Source organism: Chaetodon auriga, chromosome 11 (genome assembly GCF_051107435.1).
Source record: "Chaetodon auriga isolate fChaAug3 chromosome 11, fChaAug3.hap1, whole genome shotgun sequence".
NCBI lineage: Eukaryota > Metazoa > Chordata > Actinopteri > Chaetodontiformes > Chaetodontidae > Chaetodon > Chaetodon auriga.
In genome coordinates this window covers 14,240,218-14,266,576 of record NC_135084.1, presented here as the reverse complement: position 1 = coordinate 14,266,576, position 26,359 = coordinate 14,240,218, and the positions used below count along the sequence as shown (strand labels likewise).

Genomic DNA, 26,359 nt, shown 5'->3' with positions numbered 1-26,359 from the left:
GAGCAAGGCGACATCAGCTAATGATGACCGAGCTTCACTCTCATTCCACGCTAAAAGGGCTCTTACGCTTTGTGCCTCGTAATGATCGGGACTTTGGTCGAATCCCGCCGTATAAAAGAGGCTTTGTTGAAGCTTTGTTGTCAGTAGTAAAAAGTGTGCCTGCTATGAGCACACATGGAAGGCCGATATGTCTACTTCCACACACATACTAACGGGCACCAAGCCAGTAGATGACAAACATGTAGGCAATGCATACAGACACTAGTTCGGGCGCACACACACACACACAGACACACACACACACACACACACACACAGATGCATACATAATCTCATAAGGAGTGCTGTTGGGCCTGGTCTCTGTTTCTCAACTGTTCATTTGAGTTAAAGTGTGGGGCATCCAGCTGCTGTATCTTTGGATGGAAGTCCAAATATTGGTTTGGTTTCGTCATCTGTCTGTCGGGTGCATTTACATCCTACATCTCCGTTATTTAGCAGACCAATTCATCCACGGGGAGCCCATGGTCGCTGAGAATGCACAATCAAAGACTTCATAACTTCATAAAAGCCCGGAGGCAGAATCAAAACCATTACGGTTAGCGGGGCAAACATTCCCTGGTAATCAGTGTCAGAGTGATTTTGTACAGTGGGTTGTGGGGGCGCGTGTTTGGCCCTGATGGCGAGGCGGTGATGAGCTCGGGGCATTTAGAGGTGAACAGGCAGACTGGGCAGATGTTTGAAGACGAGGTGTGGGCAGGAGCAGGAACTGGAACAACGCTGCTGCTGCTGCCCTGTGGCTGACATTTAAACAGAGAAAATAGGTCGTAGTGTGTGCGCGTATGGGTGTGTTTGTGTGTGTGTGTGAATTCATAAGCTGTCATAACTGTTTAGACTGCGTTTCAGTCCTCTGGAGTCAATCAAAGATTCTCAGCATCTGCTGCACCGTCTCTGTAGTCAGTGCAAGCTGTAAAAATATCCTCCTTAATAACTCATTTAGTCTGAAAATGAGTCTCTTCTTTCATCTTTCAAAATAACTTCAGTTGTTTCAAATCAACTTGCTGTTTTGAGTGTTGTCTCAATATTATGTGACAACTAAGAAACATTTAAAGAACATGACTTGCACAGGACAGAAAAGAAACTCTCACTGGCGAGATGCATTTTGTTTTAAAAATAGGGTTTTAAGACTCAACTCCCGGCCGACACTAAAGTGAACATATACATATGTATGCATGCATTTAAAATGTAAAAATAAACTCACAGCAGTCGGAGAGAGTGCAGTCCACTGAAGGCCATTTTGGGGATGCAACGGAGGGAGTTGTAGCTCAGGATTCTGCAATGTAAAAATAATTACATATGTATAGATCTAAAATTCTTCTGTAGCCATGTGACAGTCCCAGGCTCTTGGTCCTGTATACCTTGTGTGTGTGTGTGTGCGTGTGTGTGTGTTATATCTTTTGCAGGTTCTTGGTAGGGTGGAGCTGAGGTGCCATCAAGTTAACTGGGAACATCTGGCCAGTGTTTCCAGTTACTGCAGCCTACCTGCCCAGACGCCCCTTCACCCTGCACCAAGCTCTGTGTGCATCACTGAACTACCAGATTTACTTAATAGATTTCAGTGTGATATTGTTGAATGAAGTACCAGCTCCTTGCTGGGACTTACAGAGTGGTGAGTTGGCTCATGTTAGAGAAGGACGAGTTGGTCAGAGAGTTGATCTTGTTGTTGCTCAGGTCTCTGAAAGGAAAATTAAAAAGGCATAAGTGCACTGCATTGATGTGCACAGTGAGGCGGAGGAGGCAGACAGATGAAAACTTACACCAGCTGCAGGTATTTGAAGGCAGACAGCTCCTTTGGCACAACACTGAACTGGTTTCCATCCAGATACCTGAACAAAAAGAAACAAACAGGTCCGTAATGAGTCATTGGACATAATATAATCAACTCAGATCCATTCAGACCAAAATATGATATGTATCCTGAAATATAATGTTGAGATGGAACGTTAGGTATCCACTTTAATGACAGAAATGACAAAATAATGTGAGAAGGAACAAAGGAAAAGAAAAATGGGTTACCAAACGAACCGTAACCTCATCCTAAGCCACCAAAAATCCCTCTATATCTTCATTCACTCAAATTCTTTCACATTCGTTTGGCATGAAAGGCGTAAAAAGTAGATAATGATCTTCTAAATTCAAGCTCCAAGGTACTTAAAGAGAGGGTGCCAAGTTGTATGAAGGAAGTATTAAATTACAGTAACCGAGGATGCAGCGTCTTGTATTAATTGGATTTCAGCTGGTGTTAAAAATCGATTCAATTCTACATTTTGATTCTGCTTTTTGTCAGCAGATTAATTTTACTTTGTGAACAGTTTGTGATGGTTATTGCAGCAGAATATTTTGCTTTTCAATTACTGTTCATTTTCAGATGTTTTGACACAATGTTGTGTGTCATGCCATGTCTCTTATTCCAGACACATACTGGGTTATATATCACTTCTACTGGCTTTGAATAACTGGGCAGAAATGGCAAATGTATTGCATTCATCGACATTTATGTGTATATTTCTGTTTAGCAGCAATTCCTGAATTTGACCCAACACCCTATTTGTTGAAGTGACCTAGGTGCACACACTGTGTGTTAATGCATGTGTGTGTGTTAACAGACTGATGTATGTACAAGCCACCGCAGTTGACATCACGCCTGCAGGGATGCAACCACCCTGCTGACTGCCAAAACAAAGTGCTACCAGAGGGCCGTCACCTTGATAAATGGCTGATTTGGGATGTGGTCCCTCTGAGCGCAGCTGCAGGGGCTTTCTCCTGCAATTGTTGTTGACTGTACTCAATGCGGGAAGGGCAAGGGGGGGTCGCTGGTTAGTTAGGGGGGCCTTTGAGTCGAGAGGTAATGATAGGTAATGACGGTGCAGAGGACACTTGGGATAATGATGGAGTAGCAAACTCTCCAGATGACTAGATGAAAGCCCAGACCAGAAGGGCACACCTGGTCACACCTGCTGGGACAATGACAGGCCTTAAGGTTTGCACAGCGTGTGTGTGGATCTTTGTGTGTGTATGTGTGTGTGTGAGTCAGTCTGAACCACTTGAAGCAGTATTGGAAAGTTCCAGACCTATTCCATTCCCTCCCCTTTCCATTGAAAACTGCTCATTAAAATGTCCTCTTGCTCCCCTATGCTCCTGTGGACAGGCTTTTGGCCCGCACACAAGTATGCACACACACACACACAAACACACAGACACACACACTGATCCTTGGCTCTGAGTGTGAGAGTGACATCAGTGTTAGCCCTGAGGGCTGCAGGGAACACAGAAGAAGAATGTCTGAGAGAATAACTGCAGGGTTTATTGACTCCTTTCCCCTTCTCCAAATGATGAGATGTTTTCTTTGCCTCCTTTCATAGTGTTTCTTTTGGTTTCCTTTCCAGATCTGCCTCCATCAAAGCCAGACAAAGGAACAAAAACACCTGGAACTCAAACTGATAAGATAGAAATGCAATTGGCATAATTCATGCCAAGGAACTCACAGTTCAGTCACATTTCTGGGGATGCCTTTGGGCAGTGAGTGGAGGTGCTTGTTACTGCAGCGCACCACAGTCTCCAGGCAAGTGCATTCACTGGGACACTGGGGTCTGGGCACACAGCTTGACTCCTCTTGGCCTGGGAAAAAAAAAAAAAAAACACAGAGGGGATAGATGAGAGTCAAACACCAGAGAGGAAGAGAGAGGATGAATGACCAAGAGGGCAGGAAAGACATGGGGAACAGTCAAAAGAAGAAGCTGTCGTCCCTGGTAAAAAGAGATGAGTAGAACAAAATGTAGAGAGAGTAGAAAGACAAAGCAAACCTAAAGGCGAGACAGTGCCAAAACAGCACAATCCTTCAAGCTGATGCTGAGGCATTGAGACAATGAGACAAGAGGAAGTGAAAAATGTGAAGAGTAAAATAGGACAGAGAGAGAGGAGCCTCACTAATGTAATATCGACCAGCAAGAGCAAAGAATGGAAGCTGCCCGCGGCCTGAAGACAAGTCTAACATTCATTCAGGTGCAAATAGGCTGACTGGTCAATAAGGCAAACAGCTCAATAGCTCCACTCAGACCGGCATCGACCAGCAGCTTAGGAACTGCTGAGTAGCAATCTATCCAGTAAACAAAAGACTCGCACAATAGCGGTCATTATTTAAGATGATCTCAGACACTTTAAGCAGCTCTTGCTCATAACGTATTGCAGAGTAGAGTGCAGTAAAAATCTTCATCATTCAGACCCAGACAGGTTTGTTTCACACAGGGTGGAGGTCATCTCCTATACCGAAGGTGTTTATCTCCTTTCAAAAAGACAGATTACTTCATTTAAAGTGGAGAAGCTGCAACAAAACTTTAGATACGGTCTAGACGAGGACATACAGAGAGAGAAGCTGCACTTTAATCATGACAGGCTTCTGTGCGTCTTGGCGTCACCCACCCTCCTCACAGCGGAAGTCAGGCAGGGCCACATCCTGCAGAGGGATCTCCTTCAGGAAGCCGGGACGCTGGCAGCGAGGGTTACCCGTCACAATCTTCCTACTCCTCAGCCAATCACCGAGCCAGGCCAGCCGGCAGTCACAGTTGAAGGAGTTGGCCAAGAGGTTGCTGGGAGAAGGTGATGGCAAGAGAGGTCGTAAGAGCACTGAAACATGAAATGTGTGACTGAAGGTAGTGTGCGTGCCAGGGTCTCACAGGGTGGAGAGGGTCTGCAGCGTGTCGAAGGCCCCTGGAGTGATCGTGGTCAGCTGGTTGTCGTACAGAGACAGCAGACGGACGTTGTGAAGCCCTGTGAAACTGTCGTTGTGCACACAGCTAATCTTGTTGTTCCTCAGCATCCTAAAGAGCAAAAGAACGAAACACTTCAGGCTAAACATCTGAAATATCATCCTGAGTGTGTGATCGTGTGTGTTTGTGCGTCGCTCACAGCATACGCAGCCCCTCAAGGCCACGGAACATGCCGCTTCGGACCGAGTCGATCTGATTGGCTGTGAGGTGAAGCTCATTGACGGATGATGCACCTTCAAAGGTCCCATCCTCAATCTCTGTGATCTTGTTGTTGCTGAGGTTGCTGTCGGAGGGAAAAGGAGGTCAGAAAAGTAAATGTAATTCTGTTTAGAGGAAAGTAAAATGGACGGTTGCCTTACATTTTCTTCAGCTGGGAAAGGCTCTTAAAAACTCCAGTTGCCTCCAGAGAGGTGATTTCATTGTTGTTGAGGCGGCTAGAGAGAAAAGTCCAAAGAGTTTAACCACACAAACAAACAAACACATCCATTAAAGTTTAAATATTCAGAGTGAGGTTTTGAATTTGCTTGGTCTCCAGTTTTGTATTCCTTTCACATCAAACTCAAGGGTTAATCTCTTTACTCTTTCTTAGGTCTTTTCATGCTCTTGTTGCTCACTCCAGCTCCTCCTCTGTCTTTCCCCTTTAGCAATAGACTTTTTTTTCCTGATTGCTTACAGTTCACTGGTGGATGCAGGGATGTGTTCAGGGATCTTGGTGAGCTTCAGGTTGGAGCAGTCCACCACGTTGGACTCACAGCGGCACTTGGGAGGACACACTGGATCGCTGTTGCAGGCATTATTCAGGCGGGTGTCCTCTGTACCTGAACAGGAGAAAATGCAAACACGTGTACTCTTTAAACACAAAATGACATCAGCCTCATTTCCCCATGATGCTCTTAGTCACGCATCTGTTCCCTCCACGGCTGTGTATCAGTAGTTTGCCCTGTTGCGACCTAAAAGGCGGCTTCTCTACCTAATCTTTAACCTGAGGTGCCCTTAAGAACATGCTGCAGCTCTCCTACTAGTCGTAGGTGAGAGATGAATAGGTGAGGGGGGATGGAAGGGTGGAGGTCAGGGTGAGTTATTTTAGAGAGGTGATAGAGTGGGAGCAGTGGGGTGAAAAGAACAGGAGCAGGGGAGATTGAGATAGGGATGCCAAAGAGGATTTGGACTGCCAGCTTCAGTGAAGCAGAGCACCCAGGAGAGAGAGAGAGAGGACAGTGGAAGAGAGGTGGTTGAAATGATGCACAGGAAGCGTGCGTAGACAGGTGGAGTCGAAGGGGAGGAAACAGGAAAAGGAGGGCTTGAGGGACATGCATGCAGGAAAGAAGAGGGAGGAAGGAGTGAAAGGAGACGGATGAGACAGAAATGAAAGGTGAATGGCGGAGGTACAGAGAGACATCTGTCCTGATAGAGGAAAAGCAAGAAAGAGGCAGCAAAGGGAGTGTGGGACGTTTTCCTGCACCTCCTCTGTCTATGAATAGACGTTACGTGCCAAAAAGCGTGCTGCCAGTTACATCATGGCTCCTCAATAATGGAACAGCGCTGGGAGCCACTTAGAACAGTGTGTGTGTCTATGTGAGTGTGTGTATTGTGTCTCAGTGTATGTGCGTGTAGAGCTTATGTGTGTGCATATGTTCCATTTAGAGGGAACAGCTCAGCGTTTGCTGTTAGGATATCGTTTTGTGTTCTGTTCCCTTTTGCATGCTCACATCGGTGCACCTCTCGGCCTTAGGTTTAGAGATTACGTCAGTGGGACACCGTGGAGCACCCAAGACCACAGTCATGAGCAGGAAAACCTCAAACAACCACGACTAAATCCAACGGTTGTGCATCAAAAATCCATCTAAATAAAGGGAGCAGCATTTGAAACCATAACCTAAACCCCAAACCCTCATCGTTGACTTTATTAGAATACAGTTGGACAGTGGGAGAGTGAATTGCATCTGCAGAAACAACTTCCTCTGGCTGCCTGTGCAAAGACTTTTTCTGAAGCTGTGAGTGCTCAGTGGAGGGTGCAGATAGACACAATAATGCAGGTCATTAAGGAACTTTCCCTCGCCAGGCCAGACAACAGGAAAAGGCATTTCCTGCAACAGAGGAAGCAATGAAAGTACAGCGCAGCGCTTTGATCTTGAGGATGTAGAGGAGCCAGGGGAGATTCGTGAGCCTGAGTCATCGCCATCGTCACAAGTGCGCGGTGGCGACACTTTTACTGTCAGCAGATTTAAACAAAACTGGAGAAAACACGGAGGAGAGGGATGAGGTTTTTCCCTCTCTGAGGCGCAAAATGACTCATCGCTGGAGTTGTAGAAGTTCTCATAATTCCCTGCAGCTTGGTTCCTCATTATCGATGTATTATGGAATTCCCGTGCTGTCAGCGATTGTGTGTGTTGAGTGCATGCGTGTGTGTATTGTGGAGGCTTTTATTGTTATCATTCAGGGAGGGTGAAATTCTCATTAATCACATTTGGCTTTGATCTTCCTTCTGCTTACATAGTACTCCCATTTGTTCTCTAAGCCAGTGCAGAGCTTTATCTCAGCTTGGCACACAAAGAGACATTAATTTATACACACACACACACACACACACACACACACACACACACACACACACACACACACACGGAGTTTGACACACATCACTGCTCCTCCTAGTTATTTTCTTGGAAGTGCTCTTGTTAAGAGGTCCGGAAACATCCGCTGATAGGAATCTGGGTCCTCTGGTGGGCTTTATTTTCTTTAGCTTTTACTGATAGAAAGGACACACTTTCCTTCCCCCCTGTCCTTCTCTCCCTCCCCTCTTTTCTGCCCCTCTTGGTGAGTGACTGTCTGTGCTCGTGCCAAAGCAAAGAGCCACTTCCTTTTGACTCTATCTGCAGAGACTGCTAGGAAAACAGAGCTGAGGAGAAACAGACGCTCTCACACGTATATCACACTAAAATGCACGCATAGGTAAAGTCACCCACAGAGTTAGCCAATTAGCTTTTCTCACATGTATAAATACCTACCGATGACCACCAGCATGCACAACTTTTACCCTTAAATGCCCAATGTTTTCCTGTACAGGGCACTGCCTCTGAAGTTTGTCCAAACATCATCCACATTAAGGGATGATTCTGGTCTATTACAAATGGAGTCTTTCATAGTTGTGGACATTACTTCAACACATGATGGAATAAAAACTAGTGAGTGCATCAGAAATATTGGTGACAAGCCCTCCTTACACAGGGAAACAGCTTGCACACAACTATAGCAAGTACAGTAGGTCAGAGCTGAAGAGGGAAGTAAACAACAGGCAGTTTCTCTTGTTTTTCCTCCTCCATGCAAGTTTTCCTGTGGGTTGGTTCAAAACCTGTATGATCATCTGAATGCTTGTGTTTTTTCCATGTCTGACTTATTTTTAGCAACGTTGCCATGTTCCCAGCTCTCACCAATTAACTTGGTAAATAAAATGTCTTTATCACCAAAGGAATGATGGCAAAACTTTGAAAACAGGAGCCAAGTTGTAATAAACTGAAATTATCCTTTAACCTGTGGGAGAAGTTTATGGTTAATGAACGGTAGGTAATGGAAAAAATGACACCACTACATGGCCGCGGGTGGATAATTAAAGAAAAGAGGTAGACAATGATAAGTGTGAACATTTACGAGCCACTCACCTGGGATGAAGTACTGCTCTTTGGCTGTGATGGAGAAAAGAAAGAGGGACGGATGTCAGTGAAACAAGTCTGGTCTGCATAGCTGTGGTGCCGCTATGCTTCAGAACAGTCATATATAGAGCTTATATATGACGACACATGATGCAAGGTATATGACAGTTAAACAGAGAAGCCTGGGACTGTCTCTGTGTATGGCAATGTGGAGAAACTTGCAACGATGTTAAAAGGTGGTAAATATTTGGCTGTTGCTAAGGAAGAGTGACATGAGGGAAAGAAGGAGACAGTGAGAAAGAAAGAAAAAAGAAAGAAGGAAAAAACCAAAAAAAAGGAAAAAAAAGAAAGAGGAAAACACATGGACTCCCTTCTTCACTAGGTCTCGCCAAACAAATGAGGCTATAAAGAAGTGTGAAACCTCAGCAGTGCAGAGTGCCAGACGGCGTAGCACAGTGCATAAACACAATAGTGGGCACAGGGTGGAGGGAGTGGAGAAGGTGAGGCTCGGCTAGTGCAATGCAGAGGAGTGAAGGGATGAGGGGGTGTGAGGGAAACCTGAGCCTGGCAGCCAGAGAGCGATGAGTGGGCAAAGGGAGATGGAGATGGAGGGAGGGGAGCCTGAGATTGGCAGAGGGCAGCGGAATGGTGGGCACGCAGAGAAACTCTAGCCCAAATACCAGCCTCGACTGGTGATCTCAGCCCACTGCGGTTTGAATCTGAAACCAGACTCACGATGTGGTAATATGGAGGGGAAATGGAGAAACAGCGAGCGATCCCTCTCTCCTTGGCCCCAAGTTCATCTGGGGGATATTGATTGAGGAGCACCGACGCAGCAAATGATAGGCTGAATAAAACCTTTTGCCAGGAATGGTTGCTCATTAAATGTGGTATGAGGCAGCAGGAACAATGCAGAGATAATAGCCACTTCCAGCAGAGAAAGAAAGAAGGTTAGAGAAGATCATTGAGAGACAAGTGGAATAAAAAAAAAACAAAGCCTGTCTGACAGATAGAGACCCCGAGAGAGGAATAATAGGGAGACAGTGACGCTGAGACGCCGCCTACCGGAGCAGCGGAACTTCTTGCTCTTGATCTGTCCGATGCGTTTGTTTGCGAGGCGGCGAGGGCTGGCGCAGCGGGCGCCGCTGGTCTCGATGGGGTTGGAGCGCAGGTAGTCTGCCAGCCACTTCAGATTACAGTCACAAATAAATGGGTTCTGGGCCAGGTGACTGGAGAACAGAGAGGGAGGGGGAGATTGGAGAGAAAGGGGAAGGTAAGGGAGGAGAGGGGCGGAGGGGAGGAACACACATGAAAACTGATGGGGTAAAGGCCAAGAATGGAAGTTACAAGTTGTATGTTTATATTTAGACATCAGAACATGTACAGGTGTACATCAGCAGCAGCTGGTCAGTGTAATGTAGTGTGAAAGCAGTGGGAAACAGCTAGTTTAGCTCAGTCTGTCAGTGACAGAGCCAGGCTAGCTGCCCCCCTGTCTGTGCTACGCTAAGCTAACTGATTTCTGGCTGTAGCGTTGTATTTACTGAACAAACATTGCAGTGCGCTTCTAATCTAACTTGTGGCATCCTTTCAAAAAATATGAAACTATTTCTTTAATATTATAAAAATGTTTGTTGTCCAAATGAATGATTCTGGGCCAACTGTACTGAAAAAACAGCCAAATTAATTCCTGAAGTTCCTGTTTTATTCATTGCAGAACAGCAGAAGGCATGAATTGCTCTGAACATCAGTTTGTTTATTAGTTAAATTTTTCATACATTTGACCTAGTGTGATTCACTGAATCAGCTCTCTGGTTATTTTGGCTCTAGTTGGTGTTGCTGGTGAATTATACTGTGAGAGGCAGAGAAGTGTTTCCAATGTTTGGGGGTTGACAGAATATAATAAAAAACTACAACATCTGAAATGACCATAAAACTGAATCAGCATCTAACTTCTTCTTCTTCTAACATTCTAACTTCACGAAGGTTGGATTTATACGACTGTTGTTTCAGACTGCTCGAGTTTTAGCTCTTCATGGCTAACTGGCAACTGTGTGTAACATTGTGTGCAGATATTGTGAAGTGTAATATTCCAGAGTTTGCTTATGGATATCGTCATGTTGAATTTAACCACATCACACAGCCCTACTTCAGTTTACAGAGTGTCTGATACAATCCAAATTATGTCATCAGCTTGGGAGACCAGAGACTGAGGGAAGGCTGTACGTGTATTTTTAGCCCCTCTTCAGAATGCCCTTAAACCCAGTGCCCTCTACAGTATGTGTGTGTGTGTGTGTGTGTGTGTGTGTGTGTGTGGTGAGCCAAGGGGCAGCCCTATCTATCATCCTCAACAGGTGTCTTGTATTTGCATACGTCATGCAGTGTGATTCAGACATGGTAGATGGCACAGTGTGGGGTCTGTATTGATAACAGCATGTGGTTTGCCTTGTTTATTGGAAAAGATAAAAAAAGGAGGCATTCATTTAGAAAGAAGTGGTGCAGTCTGGGTAACAGTGGTGAAGGAGTGGGTGTGGTGTGTGTGTTTTTTATCTCGATCTGCCCGCAGAACCTGCGTGTGTCCGTGTGTTTTTGAAGATGATGGATTTACTCTCCTCTCTACCTCATGATCCCATTCCTGTCTTATTACACAGACCTGCACGTAAACAACTCCTGTGCTGGCTCATGTTTTATTGCGATGGCTCAGTATATGTCAGAGCGTGTACAGCAGCGCGTTTATGTGTGTGTGCGTGCGTTTGACTCACAGGGTCTGTATAGCTCGTAGTGAAGTGAAGGTGCCCTTGGCGAGGGTTTGGATCTTATTGTCGTAGAGCGATAGCAGCGAGAGATTCTGCAGGTCCTGGAAGGCGTTGGCACGAACGCAGTGAATCTTATTGGCATTCAGCAACCTGAAAGAAAGGGGAAGACAAGGAAGAAAGAGGGAGGAAGGAAGAAGGAGGGAAGGAGGAAAAGAGAGGGAAGCAGCTTGTCAGAATTTCTTTATTCATTCATTCATTATGCATTCCATCTAGAAAACTATGCACAGCTACAAAGTTTATTTGAAGGTTATGACTCCTTTACTGAGTGGGAGTAAAGGATGCCTGGTATTCAGTATATGTCTGCAGTGGATCAGCAGAGTGTGTGTGTTCTGCTTACAGCAGTTGCAGGGCGTAGAGGCCATCAAACACCCCCTTGGGCAGGTCGGTGATCTTATTTCCATACAGCACGCTGGGAAATCAAAACACAGTCTTACTTTAAACACGAGAATTGACAACTGAATGGATATTTATGCATGTACACATGCACAAACTTGGCCCGGGGGCCACTTACAGGGAGTTGAGGGAGCGCAGCCCCTGGAAGGCATCAGGAGCTATCTCCGAGATCTGGTTGTTGCTCAGGTCTCTGCGTTGGAGAAGAAGGCCAGAGAGTTAGTCAAGAAAGTGCAGATTTTAGGGAAAAAGCCCCGTTTCTGTGGGAGGTTTGACCCCACTCTCACCTGGGTGTCACACTGATAGAAAGGTGGGGTGGATGTGATGCTGTCTGTCTCTGGCGCAAGAGGAGAAGTAAATGTAGTGTGAGTTGGATGAGGACGAGTTCCAGCTCTCTCCCATATTTGATGGTGCGTCCCTTCTAGGGATTTGATGAAAAGGAGCAGGCAGGAGTCTCGTAGCCAATCAAAACATTTACTTGTATTATTTGCGGCCTATCAAATGGCACTGTGTTGTATCATGGCGAGCGTGTGTGAGTAAAAATGGGGTGCAGGGCCGAAATCCAAAGCGAAATACAGTAGACTGCCTCTGAACATAGCCGTTGTTAATAGGATCCACAGGCCTCTCCCCACAGGGTAACCACTAAGCCTGTGTGTCTATGTGTTTATGTGACTGTGTGTCTGTGTGAGTAAATGCAACTGTAAATGAGGAACAGTAGGACAGAAGCAGAGAAAGACAGATGGAGAGAGAGAGTTAATGGAGTATGTGGACTGAACTCCAGCCGACTGGATACCTTTGAAGGAAAATCATCATGTGGTGAAGAAGAGGGATATTTTCTCATTTGGGGGTAACAGTTAAATAAGTAGCCATTTGTCTTCTTGCAAAGGACTGAGGTTTCCTGGAAATGAAAACGCAGCGATGGAGCCAACATGTGCACTGGTGTGTGTCTGTAAACTCAGACACTGGTGTGTTTGTGTATGTGTCGGTGTGTGAGGGCTGTTACTGCATCCCTTGTCTTCAGGAGCGGTTCATGTGTAGGTCATCCAAACTGGGACAAGGTGAGAGAGAATGTGTGTGGTTGGTATTTACTGGGAGAAGAGGACATGCAGGGTCCTGAGAGGCATTGCACACATACCTGCACACACCACAAATAAACAAATACACACACACACCAAAGCCTATATCTAACTTACCTAACGTTGCCTTATCATCAAACATCAACTATTTTCCACACATAACATTGCCAGAAAAAAATACCACTAAATATGAAACATACATGTGAACATCTGCAGAGCCTGGCCCAGGAGAGGGACCACATTCATCATGATGTATTGATGCTGTCTACACGCTGTGTGCACCGAGGGTGTTGGACACAGGACAAGCCGGGCCAGCGAGGGCACAGAGCCAGCTGAATAAACAGAGGCACCGAGGGTCAACACAGACATGCGGCCAGGCATTGTTGCTGCTAAATTCAGAATCAGCAACAGTAGCAGGTCATGTCTGTTTGGAGGACCAGATGGAGGAGAACAACACATTCTCACTGCCATCAAATCTGGTGTGTGTGTGTGTGTGTGTGTGTGTGTGTGTGTGTGTGTGCTCTATGGAGATTTTTTCTTAAAGAACAACAGTTTCTGTTTTTTGGAGGGTTAAGCTTAGACATTTTTATTTGACTTTCACTTAACATAAATGTGAAATTCAGCTTTTATCGACGAACAACAGTATTTAGTTAAATTTAGCCCAGTTGTTGTGGGGTTAAGATTAAATTAACATTTCATTAATTTACTTGTGTGACAACAAACAAATAGATCGTAATTTCCAGTAAGTCCAGGGTCAGGGAAGCTACAATTTTGTTAAGTAGAGTTTGTTGATATTTGGATTTGTTGAATCTGCCAGCTTGCCGCTGAATCTGGTTTTGATATACTCTATGAAAACCATGAAAGTTTGCATCACATTCAGTAAAGTAAGCACCCTGTTTTGTAAAATATTTCAAACTTTTAGTTGTGGGGTTTCCTTTCCACATTGTTCACAATTTTTAACTAAACAACATCATTTTTTGCCATTTATTTTTGGACAAATAACTGTTAATTTCCCTTGAGACTTCCCTGAAGTTACACTGAGAGAGCAGCTGCTTCAGTCTGCTCTGCATTCACCTCATCTGAACTTCAAACTGTCCCTGGATGATGAAAACAGTGAGGAATCCTTTGAGAAGGGCAGAGAAACTCCCTGACCTTCCGTTTCCTCCGTCTCCCTGTTGCTATGTCGGTCAGGCCTGGTGGTGTTGGAGTTATGGGTTTGGCTGCCTGGTGTGTGCTGGCCGGGCGACCGGACAGCTGGTTCAACGGGTGAAAAACCACTCAGTCTCAACTACCAGCCTGTCACTGTTCACTCCCAGAGAGAGCGAAGCCTCAGCCCTCATTCCAGCACACTCTCTGTCCCCTCATCATCATCCCAGCCGCAGTGCCGACGCAGGCACAACACAGACTGGACACAGCGCTAGCCAGGGGAATACCAGTGTACAGCAGTGAAAGATGAGAGCTGTTATTATGCTCATGTAGCATCTGAGTGCTTGCTTTCCATGCCACCCAAAGCCTGAGAACAAGACTATGTTCTTCAGGCCCAGACAAAATAAATACTTCATGCTCCTTAGGAGTGGAATGAGAAAACTGCCAATTGTCGCTTCTTTTTCCAGCCCTCAACTTCTTGTTCTCGTCTGTATTATTTAGCCCTGAGGTGAGTGTACGGCTGTACTTACATCCTACGCAGTTTCTTGTAGGGAGAGAAGGCTCCGGGAGGAACAGACTTAATCCCATTCTGCTCCAGACGTCTGGAGAAAAGAGGAGAGGAGAAAAGAGGAGAGGAGATACCATCAGTTAAGCAAACAATAGACTTCTCCATGGCAACAGAGCTGAGTAATCCTCCCATTACCTTTGACCCTTGGTGATTGGCCTGATTATATTAGCGGAGATCTATTCCCCAGCTGTAATAGGTCCAGGCATGTTGGAGTCATAACATCCTCAGAACCAATAAACAGTCTGAATGCTAAAGTGCTGTGGAAGAGGACTGGAGGGGAAAAAGCTCCGTCTCAGTTTGTTGGAGGGTGTTAAGGCCGTCCACTAAAAGTCATATTTCTTCTTGGTATAACATTTACAGTGTCCAGCACTTCTGTTCTCATATGAGATCCTGAAATCAATAATGACCTCACTTGTTCTTGTGAAATTTGTCTTTATCCTCTGGGTGTCTGCAAAGTGTCCACTGATACGTTTGCAGCCTGGTGAAATATTACTTCTTTAGTTTACTTTTTCCTGTGAGCCTAAGAGCTGTCAAAGCGCAGTTGACAAGAAAAAAACTCCAACACAATCTCACCGTAAAACACTGTCAAAAGACTGAAATAAATACACAGACAAACATGCACTTCATTTAGTTCAGAACAGTCACAGAGTCTAATCATTCTCAGATGGTGGCAGGGAAACAGACATCGCTAAACCCCATTAGTGTGGGCATGCATGTCTGTGTGTCTCAGGCCGGCTGCTACTTAGGACCCAGCTCAGTCCCAGAACTATTCCCTTGTGTAGCTGGCAGAGGGCTGTTTATCTGCAGGTCACTTCACAGCTTTTAAAACTGTCCTTAACAAGGCTTAGCAGGGCCCGGAGGGAGCCAGCTGTGGGCCTGTCTGGCCGTCCAACCATGCTGCCTCCCAGCAGAGGAAGTGGCTGCAGGACGGGAGGCATGGCGTGAGGTGTGGTAGTCCAGTGGCTTACGACGGAATCTAACGATCATTAAAATGCTATTTGTCGCCACAGGAAAATGAGAAATATTCAAAAATCTGCAAAACTCCTCAGCAAGCAGAACATTGTTAATAGACTTAACCATCACCCTCTTAAGAATGCAAATTGTTGGCGCAGAACCATTTCCACAGGATTTAATTATTCTATTAGAGACATTTCACATTTACTGCATGCCTCTTGGGCCTCCTGCATTGCTGTGTTTATGTCTAATCATGGGGGGTGAATGTTTTGTTACACATTAGCCGCAGCCACTTAACAGTTTTGAGTCTCCAAATTTTTCAGTCAAGCATCTTCCCCCTTCAAAGGAGTGGCCTACGTTTACGAAGCGATATAGGAGCGCAATTGGCATTCTTAGGATAGCAGTGATTCCAGACCACAGATTCCTGCGGTCTACATGCTCTCTCTGTCTGTTTTTGTCTGCCTGTCCCAATGTGTCCATGGATTTACAGCAGAGTGACAGTGCTGTGGTTCCTCTGCCCTCACCATGCGGCAGAGTGGTGGGCCAAGTGGCTTTAGCGCCTTCTCTCATCAACCAGTCTGTCTGACTGGTCCAAACTAGTCTGGCACTCTCCGTGCTGTTTGCATGTGTTTCAGTGCTGCTACTCTGGTGTCGGTAAGAGACCCTCCGAGCCAGACAAGAGCACACAATGCTGTCTGACAACTTTTTAGCCTTCACGTTGTCACTCCTCGCAGATCGATATGTGCAAGCGACTTAATCCCTCCAATCAACAAAGGAGCCGCTCTGTTCAATCGGCACAGAAAGAAGAGACAATCTCTCAGAGTCGCCTTCGAACAGCCAATCAATGGTTCCCATCCAATTTATCAGACTGAACATTTGTATGTGTGCCTGTCTGTGTGTGTCTGTGAGCTGGTGTTTGTGTCAGCCAAATCAATGGTCTTCATCCTTTTCATTAGGGTCTGAGCATGGTTTTCATTAAGGGGAAACACATTATGCCTTTGGGTATTCACCCAGTGCGTGCGTGAGTCAGAAATGGATGGCAGGACCGCAGCAGCGGATGAAAGGCATGGGGGGGATTTTTATGGCAGAGTTCAGTCACTGCAGACAGAGACTATGGTGCATAATAATCTGTTGTGGTAGTGTTTAGGCTAACTGGGCCTGCTCTCACAAGAGAGGAGTACAGAAAGCAGCTCACATCCCCACAGCCATAAACACAACACTGGCATTCATTAAGGGAGAGCAGGGCAAGAAGGTTGCAGGTCTCCGATTTGTACATAATGAGAGCAGCATGTGTGTGTTTGTGTGTGTATGTGAGTTTCCGAGTGCCTCATTAACAAGGCATTAGGCTGGCCTTGATACCCAGCAGCCCGCCTTGCTGTAATTGAAACTGATTTTATAATGAACTTCAAGCACAGATCAAACCTGCTGCACCAAATTACTGAGCGGAATCCCCCCTGCCCCATCCCTTTTTCATTCCTTCACCGCTGATCTGCTCCTCGAACCCGCCTGTGGTGATTTGGCGAGCCGGCAAAGAGCGAGAGAAGACGGAGAGAAATGTGGAGGCGAAAAAAAAAAAAAAATCAAGAGAGGAGAAGAAAGAGTGAAAGAAAGAGCGTTGTGGGAATATAACCTGTATGGTAAGGCTCTGATGGGCAGGACAGGAGGAATGCACATGATGTAAGCCAGGGTTTCACCCCGGTCTTGTAAAAGATGAATCAGAACATAGTAGAGTTTATTAGCAGGACACAGTTAAGCACCAATTAGATGTGAAGGGCAGGAGACTTTTAAAATCCCTTCACTCATCTGCTGTGCAGAGAGAATCTCCTGTCTATAAAACCAGTGCATGGCAGAGCTATCCTTCAGCTCTCTCCCTGTTCTCCCTTTAGCTGGTTATTCAGCTCATAGATCACGTCCGTCTCCAAATCATAAAACAAGTAAAAATGTACAGGTGAGGCTGAATTACTTACATCTCAAAAGTCAATACACAGGATGTGCTAAGACTCTTAAATGATTTAAAATATCTCAGTGTTTCGTGGGTGGTCATTGAATCAGATATGCTGAAGTGTGAACTGCATGTCCAAATTAGGAAACTGAGCACATCACTGCACTAGAAATGGGTCAGGGTTGTTGGGGAACATGGGATCTGTGACTTCCATGCTCGCTGGGTATTTATAAACAGACCCCATGGGGAAGAGGAGACCTAGAAACTTGCTCTGTCCTCCTAACTACACACATGCTCCTTGGAAGAACATGCAATGCGACCGCTGGCTTTATCCCTTCATCCTCCCTTTTTCTCACCGTGCATAAATCACTGTGTTGCCGTACCATGTCAGGCAGATTTCTGCCAGGGGGCATTAAACACATGATAAAAGAGTACGAGCACTACCTTCAAAAGTTTAGCAGTGCATTCCCGGGAATTACAGTAGGCTGATAGCATGTGGACCGTAAACAGTTAATGCCCAGACAAATGTTGGAGGACTGATAACCTGAGGGAGGGATGTTAGCAAAGCACCGGCATGCAGTTCACAGCCATCTGAGCTGATAAGAGCATCCAGTCTCAGTCTGACATCTGCTCTACGTCTCCATGTGTATCTGTCAGTGTAGAGCAAATGGACGGATGTCTCCCTGCTGGGTGATACATGTTGAGAAGAGCAAGCTAGAGCAGCATATGTATGTACATAAAACATGCATGCTATAATCCTCTCAGCCTTGTTAAACCCTGCATGAGCATAAACACAGACAGATACATAGGCATCATTAGTCCTCATAGATGCCCTGCAGTTCCATTCTTTAAAGAACAATGCCGCCGTGGATGTCCCTGCATTTCTCTGACACCCGTCTCTTTCCTGTATGTCTGCTGCTCAAGTTGCACTGCGCTGAGGAATCTGAACTTCCTCACAGATCTGAGCAGTTCTGACTGAGGGTCACCTGCTGTACCAGATCTGTCCAGATTTATACTGAGCTATAAATGTGATGGATAGCATTACATAAATGTTGATTGGTGAAAAAAAATATCTACTACTTTTGCATCTAAATTTATCTGCAGTTTAAATTTGACATTATCCTCGTGGGAAAAGGAATTCGATGTTTTTGGATGATTTTACACGATAAAAGAACTTTTGTTGTTTGACAAATGTTTGGATGGGTTAACGCAGTAGATATACACATATGTAGTGTATAGTGTTGTTGAGCATAGGGACATATATAGCATTATCCACAGTATTCATGACTGCATTACAGCAGTGTTTGTAGTGTAATCATAGCTATGTTCTAATGGTAAATGCTAATATATCATGTTTGCTAAGGGTTCCATTGCTGATGTTCCCTCAACATGCCAAGTCTCACAGTGCCCGTTCAGAACAGAACATGCAGGGAACTGATTAAACAAGGTGCTTACATCTCGGCCATGCTGTCGGGCAGGTTGGCTGGGATGGCGGTGAGACCTTTCCCTCTACAGTCCACAATGTTGTTACTGCAGGTGCACATGGCGGGGCACGAGCCTCCGCCGATGCTGCACGGCTGCAGGCTGGAAGACTCCTGATGACCTGAAGAGAAAAACAGGAGGGAAATGTGATGAGAAGAGTGGAACGGGTAGCTCCCACGGATGTGTGAGCACAGGTGGATTTGGTTGGTTTCAATAAGAGCAGCATGACTCCAAGCAGGATTACAGGGTGAGATTGTTTGCCGGAGGATTTGTGCAGTGACACGGAGCAGCTCTTGCACTCGTGTGGAGCCCAAACTCTTCCACTGCTGTTCATGACACCAACGCTTTATGCTTTATAAACTGAATTGCAAATGAACGCACATTCCCAGGGATGTTTTGACATTGAGAAAAAAGGAATGAAACACCCAACTTTATTGTAAAGCCGTACATCCTTGAGAATCAATGGGCAAGAAACTAGGTTATCTATCAAAGGAGTGCCACAGTATATTGAGAGGAGAAGAAAGACATGAATAATAGAGTTGGAGCAGTGATTGAAGGCCTCCCAATAACATCCATTGATCTCGCCACAAATTTTCCTCCTGAGTCTGCGTTCTCTGGGTGGAACTGATGCCATTCTGCACATTCAGCTGTGCACCCCCCACCTCTTCACTTCCATTTGTTCTAAAACACTTCAACTTTTCAATTTGCATACAGAGCACACAACCCATCACGCTGTCTCTAGATACCTGTTCAAATAGCTGCGGCACTGTCAACGATATGGTGAAGAGCGGGTGCTTGCACTGCTGCTACGGCATGTTTGGTATGTGTGTGTGTGTGTGTGTGTGTGTGTGTGTGTGTGTGCACAAGATGTGTGTATGTAAGTCTAACCCAGATAAAATGAATAAAACAGACTTTTAAATGGCCTCATTTACACAGCATTACTAATCCGAGTTTCAAACCATGAATATTTGATTACTTTCCTATCTATCGCTCAGCTTGTGTGGAAAATGTTGGCGAGAGGGAGTGATGGGAGGATGGGGGGGGGGATTCAGGGAGAGGAAGACAGAGTGAGTGAGGGTGAAAGTCAGTGACAGAGAAAGCACAGTTCTCAAACCTCCACTCCCTAAACCATGAAGACAGGTCGCTGCCAAACATTATGCTTTACCATGAAATTACTGGCTCTAGCTCATGGACCATTTAGCCAGCGAGCAATGTTTGAGGTCAGGTTTCATGTATTTGGCCAATCAGAATCAATTACCTGAAGGGCCGAGATGCTTTGACAGATCTGGGAATCAAGTAAACACAACAAATAGCATCAAGAGCGTAAATCGACACTCGCTCAGTAGCTCAACCCACGTGATCTGAGGCCCTGTGATCTGGGATGGCAGAGCTTTGACAGATCTGGGATCAGGTGTAGGGCAGAGAAGAGCTCCTTTCTGATCTAACATGGCATATTTGACAGGCCTGGGATCAGGGAGAGTGCAGAGCACAGCTGGAGCGGCCTTAACAATGACAGCTCTCTGACAGGTATACTTGAGGTGAAGCTGTTTGATGTACGCTCGTCCCCTCTTCTTCCTCGCGTTGTTTTCCCCATTATCTCTTTCCCATCCGCCGCCTCTACCACTCCATTCCTGTCCCATTTACCTTGTTTTATTTGCCTTCACCCCTCTATCAGTCTCCCCTCCTCCAGCTGTTCTTTCTGCTCCCTCTCACTCCTCTTAGCGCCCTCATTTTCAGCCTCTCCACTCCCTCCATATCTCTGCCAATGACTGTCACTGCAGCCCATTACCTCCTATATTTGCTCGCAAGTCTTTACATTTAACTTCACTCCACCTCATTTCTCTCATCATTTCAAAATGTTATCACTGGCTTCTTCCCATTTGTCTCTTTCCTCAAATTCTCTTTCAGCACAACAGTTGAGTTCACCACTTCCCTCCCCCCTCTTTCACTCTTTATACGGTCATTTCTTCCCCGTTTCCCACTACAGGAGCCATATATTATTCCACCCTCAAGCAATTTATTACTCACTGCTCATTTCAAACATAATATTTTTACTTCATTTATTATTACTTGGGAGCAGTACATCAAGCACAATAGTCATTAATTTTCTGTCATATAACCCTAAATTGGCACAAGCAGCTTGTAACTTTTGGTTACCGCTTCTGCAAATGATCAAGGGGAGAAAAGAGGGTTCATGTGTAAATGTTTTGCTCGATAAAATCACAGCGGTGGCCATTTATCTTAAAGTAAAGTCACCCTAATCTAAATTAGAGGCAAAGGATTATGATTAATTAGGATGAAACTGGGTTGGCAGAGGTATTTAGGTGAGGCCCATCATTTGTTTACTGATTTTCACCCAGATTTGAAGTGTTCTCACATTTAAAACTTGTGTTTCCTGCTGGTTTTTAAAATGAACAAGATAATTTTGTGGCGAGTATAACTCAGAAACTGTATCTGGTCATTGAAAGTAAAGAGAAAATGTATGTAAATGAGCTGCTGGCCGTGCACCTGAGTTAAGCAATTAAAAGTAAAAAGTAAAGCTCTGCAAACGTGTTTTTTTTTAATGTATTTTTTCTTTTTTTTTACCAGATTTTTTTTCTATTTTGTATAGATTCAATGTAAAAATTCATTGTGTCTTTGAAACAGAATATAACGAGCCCTAGATTTAGGCTTTGGATGGTTCAACTTTAATGTGATTTTTGAATGAATGACAAACGACTGCCAGGAAAAATGTGATATTATTCCTCGAAGTGAAGCAGTAAATGTGTTACTCTGCTCATTACTGACAAAAATTTACAATATCGAGACGCTTTCCAGCTGAAAACTGAGGTTGATAGTCAGGGAGTCATGATGCCGAGAGCACTGCAGAATTTCATCATAGTTTGCAGCGACTAATAAGACACTGTACCCCGTTTTTCTTTTCCTGCCTCTCACAACAACAACATGCCTCTCTTTTCCCTCTTCCTCCCTTCCAACACAGCGCCACCCCGCCCCAAATCCCCCGCAGGTGGCCTGGCCTGGTCACAGCACAAACTAAGCACACGCACAAACACACAATGCTGAACACTGAAAACACACACTCACACACACACACACAAAAAAAAAATATATGTGTGTGTATGTGTGTGCCAGCGAACCAGTCCCTAATGAGTCCTTCCCTGGGAGTTCAACTTGTGGTCACTCATCCACTCAAGAGGAAACTGGGATTATGTGTGTGCACATGTTTGTGTGAATGCATGACTGTGAATTTGTGCACAGAGACATGGAAATACATAACAGTGGGTTTTGCTTTCCTCCTGTTGTTCGTTTTGCCCAAAAAGTTGAATGACTGTTCACTGTTGAGGCTCACAGAGAACCAATCTGTGTCGATCTACTTCAACTTTCTGACAGAAATACCCCACTCCATTAAAATTGTTACATGATGAAAGTTAATATCAGCAAAAGCGGCAACTCCCCATCATGCAAAACCTTAAATTTGTGTATCTGCATCCTACCAGACCCCAAAGTTTCTCTAACATCCCCTGCTCCCCTTTTGCAACTGGAATTGTTACACTCCCACGCTTTGAGTCTCTTTCCCTGGGCGATGAATAGTTAATGATCTGTGCTGTCACGCCGTATGGCTGCGTAAAAATCACAACCCATGGAGAGAGGGAGACACACACACACACACACGCACAAACACACAAATGTAGACACAAACACCCCTCACAGCTGGTGTTGAGAGTGAGATGGCCTTGTGGGGAGTGAAGGTTCTCATGCTGTTTTTCCATTGTCCTGATATGATAACCCCAATGCATGCCATGCCACGCCTACACGCACATGCTCTCTCTCTCTCTCACACACATTTACACACACATAACTAGAGAGAAACTGTGAGTTGAAAGCTACAATAATCCTTGTGCGAGGAGGTGAGAGGCCATGAATAATGACGACTGAGGAGAGGAGTGCTGCTGTCAGTGGCTGCGTGTTTTATATGTATGTCATGGCATTTTCCTGGCAATGCTGCCAGCTCCTGAAAGCTGGAGACACATGAAAGGGCCAGAGGAGAGCCGTGGGGTTGCCCTGGGGCACAGGAGCTGTCAGGTGGCTGCCAGGTGAATACACTGACACACAAACACAGTGGGAGTTGAGGGAGGAGAATATCTACTAGCAAGGGCAGGGAGTTTTTGGCATGAATGATTTGATCAAAGTGCCCAGCCAAAAGACTGCCGCTAAAAAACTAGCTCTCCTGAGCTACTGAACATGCACAGTAGGAAATGTTCTTGTGGTATTGCTCTTCGAAAGTTTATTGTAAGTGACTCCACAAGTCTTACCTGAGCAGCTGAATTCGTGTTTCTGCACCTCTGCAACATTGAGTCCTCTGAGCTCAGAAGGGGCGGTGCACTGGGTGAACAGCCCAATCGTGGGTCTCTGTCTGAGCCACTGGGCCAACCAGGCCAGGTGACAGTCGCAGTTCAGATTGTTGGAGTGGAGACGGCTGTTAAAAGAGAGGAAGAATTCAATATGGATGCACTAAAGGATCATCTCTGCCTTCTGTGAGTGTCAAATCTACACCTACAGAAACACCTGATAATCAATGGAGACCTGGTAAAAGTATAATTATGGCTGATCCTGGAATATTATTAGACTGTTGTCTTTTTCGATATTATTTATCTACCCCAACTAATAATAATGCTGTTATTACTTCCTGTTTTTTTTAATTTTAGCGGCATGATTATTGATCTTATGTTTACTTAACACAACCACAAAATGTATGTAGGTTCTGTGAGGTGCTTGTGTTCAGAGGGAGGATGTGGGAGAGTTTGGGAGAGTGTGTGAGGGAGGCGCGGTGTGGGGTGTTGTAGGTGACACAGTGCATTTGTGTGTTTTAATGTGTCATCCTAAATTTGAAAACAGATTTAAAAAATCAGTTCCAAAAAAAAAAGTGTCTATTCTTTCCAAGAACTCATCACATCCAATCCCTGTGGCGAAATGCACTAAATGATATGCTACATAGATGATTGTAAATGGCACATTCTAAAAAGAAGGAACACTAAAGAGGACTTTTCTAAACCCAATACACCAAACACGGCATTCCTGGAATGCTGTGCCTGTCCAGAATAACTCTTGCTGCGGTGCGGTGGACCTCTGGAGCACGTATGCTAACTTGCAAACCCATGTGCACAGACATGTAGTGCACACATAAACAGAGGACCTATATAATATAACCCCACCGGGAGTGCGGAAGCCCAACAAGCCACCGCAAGAAGTGTGGCTACAAGGAGTCACGGGTCTGAGAGTCTCAGCAGCCGTAATTGTTTTAATTTGTACGCAAATTCAGGTTTGGTAATCACATACAATGCACAATACACAATAGGCTTCTGGGGCTATTTTCGTCTATCTGGGCTAGTTGTTGTTGTGTGTGCTTTAGATGGAGGGGATAATGGCCCCTGGCATTGCTACAGACCCTTCTGTGGTGTTCTGTGGCTATGGCTGCCTCCCAACACTGCCTGGAATGACATCTACTCCCATTGAGATCATATGTGACTTCAGCACTTTCCCTACTGTGCCTGAATTCATGTGGACTATAGTTTTATTTCAAAGAAAACCCCCAGGGAGGTGAGAGCGTCGTGGTGGGATAGGTGTAACTTACAAGGTTCGCAGTTTGGGCATGTGGTTGAAGCTAGAGACGGGGATGCTGGTGATGTTGTTGTTGTTCAGCGTTCTGTGAAAACAAGAGTGAAGAAAGTCACAATCATGGACACGGGGGAGAGGAAGTATTTTTAAAATATATAGTTCAAAAAGAGTTGTGCTGCGGCCGTCCTCTTCCATCTTTTTAAATCCATCCCCCCTTCTCTCTTCTCTCCGTCTTTCTTTGTGGCATCCCACTGGGAATATAACACCTCATTCCACACAGATGGGAAGCCCTCGCACCTCCCACGCACACGTACAGTCGTGCATGCAAATATACACACACGTATGCGCATGCAAGCATGATCACAAGCGCCCCCAACTTGTGTTTCAAGAAACATACAACACACACACACACACACACATACACACACACACACACACACACACACACACACACACACACACACACACACATACATGCTTCCCTGAAACCCTGGGCATCAGCTGCAGCGAGAGAATCAGGTCATTTCAATCAATCTAATAGCCCTTTACCATATTTCAACCTGCTCCCCCTTTGAACACAACCTGTCCTCCTCCCCCATGAAACCTATACATGCAGACCCCATCAAAACACCCCCCACCATCCCCTCTTACACCATTATGACAACCCTATCACTACATCTGCAATCCATCCACGCCATAAAAGCAGCCTTTAATGGCTTTTTTTGTCTCCCCACCCCCTAAAAATACCCCACAAACACACATGCACAACGCAGTCTTTTACCATAAAAATAACAAGGCTGTCAAAGCGCCTTTGTCCTCCGGCCCGCACTGTTAGTCTACATTGTTTCAGGTGGAGAGCTCTAACGGAGGCCTGTGATTATGCTTTTTGACAAGGGATGATTAATTGAATGTTTAAAAAAAAATGCATAACATGGTCACCAATGCATCCAGGGTGGAATGCTCACTTGAATGGGATTTTTGATCAAGATGATTGGAGCTCTCTTGTCAGATGAACCGCCCAGAGCTGGATGGGGTGTAGATGGAGGTGGAGGAGTGGGTGGGGTGGGTGTTAATGTGATGGAGGGGAACGCTGCTGTCAACTGTGTGGAACAATGAGTTAATGGAGCTTGGTCTCCATGATGCAGGCCCCCTCATGAGGCCCACTGGGGGTGTTTTGGCATAATAACTAAGGCCATTCTAATTAAAGGTCTGCGCAATGTGTATATTAGTTATGGTTATTAGTTGGGCAAAAACAATATCTTAATTTAACTAAGTGCTTTAATGGCATGATACGGGGTGGGTCTGGATGAATAGCACCACTTCAGATACTTACAACACTTCCAAGCCTCGCAGAGCTCTGAAGGCTCCATCCTCAATGCAGCTGATGTGGTTTTTATCCAGCTGACTGCAGAGCACATCGGAGAGAGAGAGAGAGAGAGAGAGAGAGAGAGAGATAGAGAGGGAGAGAGAGGGAGGCTTTGTTACACAAGACACAGTCTTTCTCTGTCCCTGTGGAGTAGTTGTAATCACCGATACAGTAAGCAGTACACTGATGGACTATGGTAAATCGATACTGGTTTAGTCATCTCAGCTCATGTAACCCCAAGAGCAACAAAACTGGACTTTAGTGATTGTTTATCTGCATCGATACACCTCATAAATCAGCGTGTGAGTGTGCATATAATGTGGTGAACATGTAAATCACAGTTGCTACAAGCCATCTTTGGGGAGCTACGTGAGTTAGTCTCCTCAGTCAGAGTGATATACAACCCACTGAGCGTGCATACACACCAATGCGCACATAATGTTTTACTCTTACCGAGGGCCATTAACTCAGCCAGATAAAGATAAAAAGACACGCTGGAATGATCCTGAATGAGTTGTGAATGGAGTGCACTC

The 26,359-nt window shown here is 45.3% G+C and overlaps 1 protein-coding gene across 4 annotated transcripts in view; it reads right to left on the bottom strand.

Moving 5' to 3' along the window:
* slit1a (slit homolog 1a (Drosophila)) overlaps positions 1-26,359 on the bottom strand; it is a 90,130-nt gene that overhangs the window by 11,368 nt on the left and 52,403 nt on the right. For 2 of the 4 annotated variants that reach the window (XM_076742822.1, XM_076742824.1), the window contains exons 6-24: positions 25,794-25,865; positions 24,477-24,548; positions 23,158-23,321; positions 18,818-18,965; positions 14,429-14,500; positions 11,798-11,869; positions 11,624-11,695; positions 11,233-11,376; positions 9,539-9,702; positions 8,483-8,506; positions 5,497-5,641; positions 5,183-5,257; positions 4,963-5,106; positions 4,731-4,874; positions 4,477-4,643; positions 3,543-3,675; positions 1,815-1,883; positions 1,661-1,732; positions 1,259-1,330 (exon numbers count right to left, since the gene is read on the bottom strand). In XM_076742822.1, coding sequence (XP_076598937.1) covers positions 1,259-1,330; positions 1,661-1,732; positions 1,815-1,883; positions 3,543-3,675; positions 4,477-4,643; positions 4,731-4,874; positions 4,963-5,106; positions 5,183-5,257; positions 5,497-5,641; positions 8,483-8,506; positions 9,539-9,702; positions 11,233-11,376; positions 11,624-11,695; positions 11,798-11,869; positions 14,429-14,500; positions 18,818-18,965; positions 23,158-23,321; positions 24,477-24,548; positions 25,794-25,865 — 2,025 coding nt within the window. The remainder of the gene's footprint in view (positions 1-1,258; positions 1,331-1,660; positions 1,733-1,814; positions 1,884-3,542; positions 3,676-4,476; positions 4,644-4,730; positions 4,875-4,962; positions 5,107-5,182; positions 5,258-5,496; positions 5,642-8,482; positions 8,507-9,538; positions 9,703-11,232; positions 11,377-11,623; positions 11,696-11,797; positions 11,870-14,428; positions 14,501-18,817; positions 18,966-23,157; positions 23,322-24,476; positions 24,549-25,793; positions 25,866-26,359) is intronic. The other 2 variants (XM_076742823.1, XM_076742825.1) reach the window with 1 other exon arrangement.